This window comes from Stegodyphus dumicola, chromosome 8 (genome assembly GCF_044657685.1).
Source record: "Stegodyphus dumicola isolate Sdum_Otavi_A_Nest chromosome 8, ASM4465768v1".
NCBI lineage: Eukaryota > Metazoa > Arthropoda > Arachnida > Araneae > Eresidae > Stegodyphus > Stegodyphus dumicola.
The window spans coordinates 20735833-20747841 of NC_140775.1; the positions used below are offsets into that span (position 1 = coordinate 20735833).

At 34.3% G+C, this 12009-nt stretch overlaps 1 protein-coding gene across 1 annotated transcript in view; it reads left to right on the forward strand.

Moving 5' to 3' along the window:
- Nucleotides 1–3056: 3056 nt before the first annotated feature.
- LOC118189431 (acetylcholinesterase-1-like) overlaps nucleotides 3057–12009 on the forward strand; it is a 43904-nt gene continuing 34951 nt past the window's right edge. The window contains exon 1 of the mRNA XM_035360027.2: nucleotides 3057–3272. Coding sequence (XP_035215918.1) covers nucleotides 3270–3272 — 3 coding nt within the window. The 5' untranslated portion in view covers nucleotides 3057–3269. The remainder of the gene's footprint in view (nucleotides 3273–12009) is intronic.

Consider the following 12009-nt stretch of genomic DNA (forward strand, 5'->3'; position numbering starts at 1 on the left):
CAGATGTGATCTATCTTTCAGTTTCATTTTATTTTGCCAGTTTCATCTTCCAGTGGTGTTTAAAATTTAAAGATTTCTGTATTTCATCGATTACCCCAAAAATTGATGAACACGATTTTAACGAAATGCAGTATAACCTAAAGGCATGGCATATACCCATGCATGGATCATGATTAAGGTTCATCGGTGTAGGAAGGCTTAAAACAGCGGTTGAAAGATCAAACCAAAACAAGAAGGCTAATAATTTTCCTCTGATAGTTATCTGGAAATGAGGTAGTTTATGACAGCCTTTGGCACTCGGTTCTACTCCTGCGGCAACGCTATTTTCGGGTCCTGTAAGATTCTAGAAGGGGTCAGGAGGCGAGTTGCAGTTATCTTTCTAAGAGCACCTTAGGTATATTCTAAAGACTTTAATTTTGGAGATCTGACTGATAAACCTTTCTAGAAAACTATCCATTTGATTATTAGCTCTATATGGACGAGTGATGTCGTATATAACTGGGGGCCAACTGCACTCCTAAAAGGTGAGTATACAGCGCTACGATTTCTTCCCCAATATCTCTCAACAGTCACAGAGCCTGTGTCAAAGACATAGAGAGCTGAGCATCCGCCCAACAGGATGTCTGACCACACCTTCAAACGTCTGTTGCCAAGCTGGTGGTTTCTTCGGATGTCCTTCGTTGCTTCCAAATGTAGAAACTTTGATAATCAATTGTTAGTCTGAATCGGGACTCACCTGTGAAGAAAACGGTTCTTCATTGATGGTTCACTCAAAGTCCCCAAACTCCGTACTATATTAAACGGGTTCTCTTTTGCGGAGGCATGGGCGAGACAAAACCAGCAGATCTTCTGTCATCTAGAACGAGATCTTTGAGACCTGCATTTAACTTTTTAAGAGCGAAGTTAGCTTTCAGTTCACTATTATGGAGGACAAGCTCGTCTACATAGGAGTAATCCGGTGGATGGTTTTCAGGAAAGTGAGGATGTTAACCTGATGAATTGGCCAACCAGAGCTCCGTACCCTATCATCTCAGAAATCTCTAAGACCTTAAATCCGCGTTGTTCATACCTTTTACCACAGGTCCCACTCCTGCAAAAATATTCACACGTAAACTACCATATTTCTAGTATAATGTAACATTTTGAGAACTCTATGACTATTTAAGGAGACTATACCCGGTTTTCCTCCTTTTTGTCTTTAGTCTTACAATTCTATTTAAAAGTTTCTGCGCCTATGAGATGTAAGCACGATTTTGCGGGTTTATGCGAACTGTTGTTCGGTAATTTTTTTTTTTTTTTTGATATTATAAGAAGTTAGATCAAAGACATGGAAAGGTGCAGTTAATTTATATCAAAATTTCAATTAAAATTAAATTGGAGAACATTAGTGCGTTTAAAGGGTATATATTACTTGTAATCTATCAGTTGAAAGGTAATTTCACCCATTGAAGTTAACCCATGTGTCACTACCGTGGAAAAGCCCATTAAATTTATGTATTTACTCAAAATCAAAAATTAACCATACCTTTACCCATCAAAGCTAATAGTCACCAGAGTCCGTTAGGTCACCCAAACCTACAGTCTGAATGAAGACAGTGCAGTGAATAGTGAATTCAGATATATCTTAAAACTATGGTTAAGTCGAAGCACACCATGGCTTTAGAATACTCATGAGTAACCTACAAGTTGAAGGTCCCATGGTGACGATCATTCGCTTCACGTTGTGACAGTGCAGTAAATTCAAATAGTTAAGCTGTAATTAAATCGAAGCTTTGTGTTTGTCTGAAATCGAAGTTGTTGGTCCTCAATGCCTATCAACTACCGTAATTGTCATTGGTGACCTTATTCCTTGCATATCACTTTGACAGAATCAGGGGTCACCCTTTTCAGGCGGTGGAATAAATTTAGATCGAGTTGTAATCCATACTTGTAACCACTGGATTACTAGTTTGGTGCAATGCAGTAATTTTAGACAGATTTGTTTTAGTTAAAATGAAAATTAAGCATTAATAGTGCACTTAAGGCAGTTGGTGACTAATGATCTACAGATTAATTACGGTTCATGTCACTTTAAAAATTACCGTTCATGTCACTGTGTGTCAGCAAAGTAAGTTTGAATAAGTTTTCAAAATAAAATTAAACTGAAGAGAGTTGATACCTTCAAAGCTGTTGGTCACTGATGACTCACAAATTGATCACTGGTGATTTATACTTTTATCAACAGTGAATTATTGTTACTGGTTACTACATAAGCTACATAAGCTGATTTACTTAATGAAGTACAGTAACTTTATATCAATATTAAAATTAAATTAAACAAAAGGACATTTTTGATCGCACTGTTCATTGTCAAACTCATGATCATCGGTGCCGTTAAGGTCATTGGTTATTCGAAGATCTAGAGATTTTCTGTCACCAGTGAAAGGTAGTGAGGTAAATTGAAGTAGATAAATAAAATTAAATGAAACCGTTGGCCACCGTTGATCATAACAGAAAGATACTGTTGATTGTATCATTAGCGGTAGTAGTATCATTAGCGGCTGATAAAGGCCGCTAATGACCATCAAGGCCATTAATCACCGGGTGACTAGAGGGTTTTCAATCCCCAAGTTAAAGCAGCGCAGTGTTTCTGTATTACCAATTACTTTAATTCATCCGTCAAAAACCTTGCATATACTCTTCTCCAGAATTGAGATGTTGTTGATTACTATCAAGTAATGGTAAGACAATGAAACCCTCTCCAAATTATAGAAGTTTGAATTTTGTCAAAACAATAGAACACAAAATATGCAAAACTCTAATAACTAACATTACATTTACACCCGGAAATTCAGCAAAAACGTCAATGCAGTTAATAAGAAAAAAATTTAATTCTTTCCATTATTTAGATAGTTACCAATGCTTAGCGTTTTAGTAGGTAGGTGATCAAATGACGTAACACATGCCATTTTATTCAAAGGAATTGCGGATGGCAGACTTTCTTCTCACAAAATAAATGATTACCAATCACGAAACGCACGCACAATGGTAAACAATTCAGTGGTGCAAGTCTGAATTTTAATGCAGCCCTTTCTTTATCAGGCAAGTGTTTCCACTGACATTATCATAACATTCCGTCTATTGGTACGATTGCATTTAAAGAAATCAATAGTTGCTTTGTAGTACATAAGCTGCTATTCTTTTATTTTTTTTTCTTGCTTTGAACCGCTTTTTAAGGACTTCATAGATTAAATAAACATCATTTGGCAACATCTAATTAGTACCTTATTATGGTAAGTTCAATTCGATATCAGAAGTTCTGGTTACTTTTATAGAAAAGACTGATCTTTTAAAAGTTTTACTGTTTGTGATTTAATTGTTATTTTTAAAGCTTTTGTGTTTAAGGATTGATGTTACTTTTTCAAAACAAAAGTGTTAAGCTTCCGAAAACGTTTTAATGTAAGGTCCACAGAATCCTATTCACTGTGTTAAAATTATGAGTAGATTTATTCATTTTTTATCAAAATTATATACTTTTCGATCATAATTACTGTTCTAAAAGTAATATATTCAAATGTTAAGAATAAATTTTTGCAGCATTGGAAGTAATTTGCAATATCACATCATAACTTGTCAAGAATCACTTAAATGCATTTTGCATAATTTCGCGTATGTCAGTTTAGTGTGTTGAAGGGGTAATAGGTAAATAGTACGTAGGTAATCTAAATAATATATTTTTTGGTTAAGTTTCCTGAAACTTTAAGCATGCTTAAAATTTTAAGTAATAAATTATCTTAAAGCATATTTTAAATATTCTATTTAACATATATGATGGTTGCGGAATTCAAAAGGGTATTTAACGGAAAGAAATTATGAAGAACAATGTAATAAATCAAAACTGAGAATCATGGAGTGGGCATACATCAAAAATTAGTAATAATGAAATAAATTTACACAAAACTCAAAAACTCTTAATTCTAGTACTAATATTTTATTAATTTCTAACAAGTTGTTTTTTAACTAATATTTTATTTTATATTAATTTATTAATTCTTTAGTAATTATATTATTTCTAATTTTGTATTTTAAACTAATATTTTATTAATTTCTAATAAAATTTACATTATTTTATTAGTAATTTTGAGTCAAATATAAAACAAAAACTTTCCGAAAATGCTAGAGGATCCGATTAGGGTAAATTAAGATAAAAATTAAACTCAAGCATTTCTAGGTTCCTTAAATTTAGATCGGAAACAAAAGGTTCATAATAAATCGGACTGGGCATGATGATTATTCAGTTTTTGAAAAGCTTGTTCTATGTTATTCTTACACATAATTAAATAACCTTATTCAAAAAGTACCTATAGGTGAGATTAACATGAGATTTCTGTGTTTAAGTTGCTAAAGATTGTAGTTTGTAGAATTTAGCGTATATAGTTCCTGTTGTAGCAGCTTCCCAGTTGTTAATTTCATTTCAAATCTATGAAAGTGAAAACGCAATATGCTGTAATTGAGATTACATTACACTAAGGGTTTCCCTGGATATATGCTTAAAATACTTGAAATGTATAAATACTACCACGTAGAGGTAAAAAAAGCAAAAAGGTGTCGCAAATACAAAAAAGGGATGGTCATAAAAACTACTTCTTCGATATATGATCCCTTAGAGGCTTTTCCGCTCAACCAATTGAAATGAAATTTCAGCTATTGTTATTTGAAGGTATGCGCTCGAGATTGTGATGATTTAAAATAATAGAGCTCTCACAGTTGCGGTTGCACTGAAAATATTTCGAAATTTTCGAATAGCAACACCCACTTTTTCCTGCGCGACTTGTTCAGCGCATTGAAAAATAGTAAATGGCGTTAGCGACAGACATATGAAGAAAATTACAGGCGTAAAACATCTGCTAAAGAGAGCTTTGTAAAGGACCAATGAAAACCCAAGAGAGGACAGCAAGAAAACTTTTATTGGAATTACAAATTATCAACGTGTACATTCTCTGATGATAACGCATTGCATGCGAGAGACTGTTGATAATAATACCGCAAGTTATATCGCAGAAATAATCTGTAAAATTTCACGTTTCGTGGCATCTTTCATTTCTGACAAATCCCATGCATTTAATGTAATTAAATCTCATGCAGGAAACTGCAAAGTTACGAGAGATAACTCTATCTTGAAACGTTGTACACGTTTAAAACTTGTAATTGAAATAAAAGTTTTTTTTCCCTCGTGTTTCTCGTCCTGTCATTGGTTCTTTAGAATATTCTTTTGTAGGTGTTTTAAGCAGGCAATTTTCGTCGTAGGTGTATCGTTCCAACTCCGTTTATGGTTTTTCAATGTGCTGATCAGTTTGCGCCAGAAAAACTGGTTGCTGTCATCGAAAAATCCGAATTTTTTTCATTGTAACCGTAACCGTCAAAACTCTATTATTTAAAATCAAAACCTCGAGCGCATATCTTCAAATAATAATTTATGAAACTTCATTCCGATTGATTGAGAAGATAAGCCGCTAGGAGTTCATATACCGGGAAAGTTTTTTTATGGTTGACCAGTATTCAAAAGCTTTTTAGCCCATCAGCTGCCGAGCAGTAAAGTCGCTGAAAACAGGAAGCTCGGTCCAAGTTTCGAACCCCGCGAACGGGTTGACTGCATGGTTTTTCGGTTTCTTTTCGTGGTGGCTTTTACCATGTGTAACGTATATACGATCCAGTTTCTCTTAGAAAGCCCTCCACGAGAGCATGTCTCCTCTTAGGCAAATAGCCCTCGTGGGCTTTGCCATAGTTAAATAAACCGAAAAAAAAACTTACCAAAAGCTATTTAAACTAATTTTTTATTCAAAAGTATCACATATAAAATAAATGCTTAGATTAAGAAATAGGTAAATCTAATAAAACTTTTAGAAATAAAACTTGTAATAACATAATGCAGTTTTCATTTCGGTAGTAACGGCTCTTAAAGCAGATAAGATCTCTTTATCTGTGCTTAAAGGATAATAATAACACATGCCGACTGTAACTATTTTATGCTTTCTGGAAGGAATCTTCGTGCGCGCTTACACAGAATGAGGGTTGATGCTACCGAAAGTTTCAAGTCTAGGTTTAGTTTAGCATTCAAATATTCGAACAATTCAAACTTCAATAACTGAATTTCCTTTACCTGTCAGACGACATCGATGTAGTCCAAGATGTTAATTATGTCCAAACCATATTTTATTGACTTCATGAAAACACTACCAAACAAAGAGGAAAAAACATATGCATCAAGTGTTGACTCGTTTTTCACATTCTTATTTTCGTTCAAACTGTTCGCTGTCTCAAATGCGACGGTTTTCCAAAGTCAGACGCATAGTTCCACGTGGCATCTGTCCTTTTTTGTTCCGATATACTACCCTTTCCCGAATGATCAGGAGTTCAAACAGTAATCATAAATAAATTCTTACAATGTTCAATTCCAACCATTGACATATACACAAGAAACTATCATAACAATACATACAGAATCATTGACCTTTAAGCAAGTAACAAATACCTACAATGAGGAATAAAATCTGCAGAAAATTGACAATTTACATTTTTCATGCATAATACGACTTTCATCACAGATATGGAATCTTGTAACAATAGTTGAGATTAATAAACAAACAATAAACAAGTAAATGTTTTCCTTTCTTTCGAGATTATATAAAAGTTACAAATGCGAGATTATATAAAATGACAGATGTGCCAGTTTTAATTTCTTGCAGTATCTTAATTTTAAGTAGATCTTAATTTTCTGTCTCTACCAGTAAATACTTCAACAACCCTCCATAATTTCCAAAAATGCTTAGGTATCCTATCATCATCAATACATACAATATTGCTAACTTTAAATTCAGTAATATTTTACACGTAGGCTTCGCACAGTGAAGAAATCTTAACATCAAAAAATATTCTTTCTCCCGTTTATTTCAAAATATAGTTACCAATCTTGGTTAGTAATTAAATCTTTTAATCAGCATTTTCCTGTTAACTAAATTAGAATCAAAATTAAGTCTCGCAGAAGGTAAACAAATCACTCTACGCCAATGAGCTGGAGTTAGAGGCACAGTTCTTGTAATTTGGAAAAAGCTCTTAAAGTTTTTTGTATAGGTCATATTAGTCTTTTATTAAAAGCTACTACACCATGCAGCATTCTCAGCAATATAGGACCAATGAATTCTGTGAAGGCGTAAAAATATTTCACTCTCGGATAACTATTGACAGTCCACAAGTTTTTGAGTTCAAGTTTAGACTTGCGAGAGCAGATCTCGATAGCAATGAATCATCAGAACTCAAGAAGAAACGTTTCTGTTGTCATGCTGCCAACAAATTCCAAATGAAAAGCTCGCAGTATTACAGATGTAAAAAATAGATGTTTTTCCGTCACCTTAGGAATAAAACGGTTCGCCAAAATCTATGCCTATTACATAAATGGTGTTAGATTTTCTGTTCGAGTTTCTGGTAAAGGAACAGTAACTTGCGCATCAGGAGAAGAACTGAACAGTTTCCACAGAATACATTTTTCATTCATACATTCGTGCAAGGAAATCAAAATGATTAAGCACATATGAGAAGAAGAAAAGATCTGAAAAAATTTATCTGATAGTAGTTAAGGGTTTAGTTACATCTACAAAACATAGAAACCCAAAACAGCTGTCAGATTTCAAAAACAATGAATTTTTCAAATTTAAATAGAATGCAGATGGTAACAAACTGTCTTTTAAAAGTGCAAATAAGAAAATAAGCTTTAGAGTGCAAAGACATCTCAATAATATATATTTAATCATAGGTAATAATTATATCAGGTTATGTGCATTTGAAAGAAAAAAACAATATTTCCTAATTTCAGACGAAATGAAATTCGAAAGAGTACTTATATTAAAACGAAGTGCAAACGATATTTAATAAAATACCTTTTTCTTCTTCTACCTACTCTTGAATTTTATGAAACAATCTTACAGATTAATTTAAATCATGTTTTTAAACTCGCTTTCAAAGTCTTCCCACTCAACGACTATGTCTATATATCTAAGTAACAAACAGCTCGACAGAGATAGATAAGCAATTAAATATCATGCATGTGCATCAAATTAGTTAAATTACTGTGGTTTACTGATCGGTTAACATTTTAATATTGATATAAAATTTTAAATTAACATAATAAAGAAGAACTGCATCATTATTAAGTAGAATGCTGAAGAAGCTGCTGAAATCAAACTTACTTTTAAATAGCTGGATGAAAAGCTGTCACTCATTTCTGCTTTGATTCTTCCTTCTTTTATACATTCTAAGCTGAAATTTTTCAATAGTTAGTATTCCGTCCCCAGTTTAATTGCAGTTTACCACTGGAGGATATCTGTGAAACGTAGCAAAATATATTTAAAATGAATACGAATGCCTTGTAAAATTAGAAGAAAAAATAATCTAGGACATCCTTATGCACACTTTATGATTGTCTTGTCTGAAAACATACACCAAACTGTCATCTGATTACGCCAACGCCTATTCACTAGAGTACCACCTATTTGAGTCTTTGTTGTATTACGTCCTGTTTCCTCCGGAAGAAATATTCTATTAAACCTCTGTATGTAAGTTAGATGAGAAAAGAAGCCCGTTACTGTGAATTATGGCTTTAAGGCGTTCTTTTGAAAAATTCTAATGCTTAATTTGAATTAGTCACAGCTTTTCGGGATGAAAGTTAAGAATTAATTTCCAGACGAATTTGAATTGCATTTTATTTCAATATAAACCAAGTCTTTTTATAGTAATATGAGTCTTGCTACAAAAGAAAGAGAATTAGAAATAATTCCGAAGTAACTGAAACGAATCTTTGAATATGGAACTCAGTAGTAATACTTAACTAGTCAAGCTGAAGGCCTCGATTAGATGACTCTCTTGATCATTTCGTTAAGTCTAAATAAATTCATATGCAACAAATTTTACAAATCTGGGAGATTTTCTTACGCTTAGGTATCAGTTGCGTTCTTGCACGGGTTTGTGGATTTGGAGTGATTAACGACAACGCTTGATGAAGAATGGAAACACAATTTATTAGCCAGTATTACTCAGGACAGGTCCAAAAACACGTTTACAGTCGTCTAAAAATTACGAAAAACACGCTGGAACAATCAGCAACACAGGCTTTGGGTTATCAGGCTATAATGGTGAAGACAACTTCACGGCAAAGCACTACAGTTTCCAACTTGGTTCGGTTGTTCTCGGAACTCTACGTACTCTCGAGATTTTCCACGCTACAACTCGCGGTGCACTCGATACCCTCAACGATGCACACTCTTGATGCAACAACTCGCGATACACTCGACAACCAGCTCGACACTAGACTGATGATCAACTCAATAGACTACGAGACTTTCGATAGACTCAGGATCGACTAAGAGACTCTGACGAGACATACGATAGACTTGCGATAGACTCACTGACTATTAACTGACTGACTCCGTGTGCAGGATAGCTTTTGGGATGCCTTCGAAAACATTCTGTTCCAAACCGGTAAGAATTCGTTCTAGAAGATTCTCCAGCCGCCTATGGAATATCGCAAATTTTGTCGCCAGATGTCGCCAAATAGGTGATTTTTCACCAAATATGGTAATGCTGCCTTCCCTTGCTATTTTCTGGCAATCCTAAACCCACTTTGCGAGGAAGCTATCTTACCGCGGCTGGACATTTCGTAACAATATGAAGAATAGAAGCAGGTACACAATAAAAAACTGTGAATATCTAATTAGTCTTGTTTCTTTCTCGATCATAGTCCAATCAGTAACGAAGTATGATTTAGATACACGAAGTTCTGTTTCTGCTAAAACTCATCTTCATTCCCATGATGGGGAGAGATGAAATAGGAAAAGAAAGAAACTTTAACTAAAACAAATATTGATTGTTAAAATACTGTTAATATAGCCTTCATATAAATGAGCAAAGTTCCAGTTATTTTGGCACTCAAACCACCGACGGATCTAGATTTGTATTCTAAATAAAGTGCAGGTATTTTTGACAGCATTGTTTTCTTGAAATATGGGAATTTAAAATGTATTGATCCCAAAGTCTTTTCGAGAAAATGGTGGGGCAAAAAGAAAAATACAAGATCTTAGAATTCCATCCCTTGTGTAAACTAAGAATTAGATATATGTCAGTAAAATCTCAAAAACGTTCCTTATCTGAAAAAGAACCATGTACAATCTGCAGGGTGTAATGCGAGATCTCTCGTTAGCATTTATGTATTTAGATAAGAGTCGTAGTTTCATCTAATTCAATAAAAACATTGTCTTATTTACCTGAACAAGAAATACTTATTTACCAGAATAAAATATACTTCTCGTGTAATGGGATATAGAGTATTTCTAGGTCAGATAATAAGATATATGAGCACCTCTAGGTCAGATCTTTCACAAAGCTTTTAGGAGGAATTATGACAACCTTTTTCTCTAACTGTAATCAATATTATTCCTTAAACAAATGCTTCCCTAATAACATCCTTCTAAACGGAAGCACACTACTGAGTGTCTTGATTTCTATGTACTGCAGAAAATACTATTTCAGCAGTCATTTGTATGTCCATTATTAAAGCTATTATACATTCGTATAAACAAGCGAATATTTAGAATGAAAATTTACATAACTGACTGTTTAACTAGTTCATATCAGAGCTGAACTTAATTCATTGCATAGAATGTATTTTAGTCTGTTAAGTATCTGTGTGTGTTGTTGTCTTGTGACTTATCTCACTTGTCTGATAGTAGCATCAGAATAAGCCCATGAAATTCATCATGGCAAGAAGTGCAAGATTGCGCCTGTCGTTGGCAAGAGACTTGAGCACCATACAGGTGACAGTACGACTTCGCTCAGTTCTGTCCCCAATTTTGATAGAAAGCACCCCGGTGTGACAGATCCAAGGATCTCCGACCTCCGGTTTCTTTCTTTCGAGAAGACTTTTGGCTCGCAGCATATTTAGAGTGCATGCCAGATGGTATAGTGGTTAGAGAAGCTGACTACAATCCTCAAAGGCCCGGGTTTGAATCCCGGGAAAGACATGGTTGTATCTGTCCGTCTCTTCATAGGAGGTAACGGAAGCCAGCTATTAGATGCCTCCATAATAAAATGGCAACCACTTAATGTCGAAAAAGGCAAAATAGACCCTATGCTGCACAGACATTATACGTTTACAAACATAACTGCCTTCTTCGGTATTCGAACACTGGCCCTTTGCTACGGCAGTAGGCTACCCTAACCACTGTACTGTCTGAGCGGTTTAAGTATATGTGAATAAGGCAGACAGACATAATAAGACAGACTATATTCTTAAATGGAAAGATTTAGCATTATCTGGGATTACTATTTCTCATAGTTAATTTTTTTAAATACAGCTTTTTCCTCCAAGTTGGCTGCTTCAGAGAAATTGTCTTTTTCATGACGTTTTTACATCATAAAATTACTTACGTGAAAATCACGTTTTTCCTTAACATTTTTAGTCAAAACCTATCTTGTAAAAATATTTTCACTTCCAAACAGAAGCTTTTACATCTTTAATTGTTTAGGAACGAAGACTGAAGAATAAAATCTATTCCATTTTTACCTCTTTAGTTACAGCGTAGGCAAAAAAAAAAGTTCAGAGTATAACTCATCTCTTAACCTTGAAGTTTTTGTATTCGGTTAAAAAAATGTTCACAAATGAAATTTATCATGAACATCAAAGCTCACCACGTTTACTTTTACATGGTAATCAAAACCATTCGTGCCATTTTTGACGTCTCGTTTGGTGAAGCGATCACAATCAGTGAAAACGGTGGCGGATTTGTGTAGCTATTTACCTGCACTAATATAGGTATGTCGGGCACACACAACAATCGCAGCTTATCCGGTATGCTATAAATCAAGTTACCGAAGTAGCTCGTTCACTTTGGTTTGCTATATGACTTTAAAAATGAGCCCGTTACCAGCCTCATCAAATCGTCAAATACCTCAACAATTGCGGAGGATTCTCTGAACGAACGC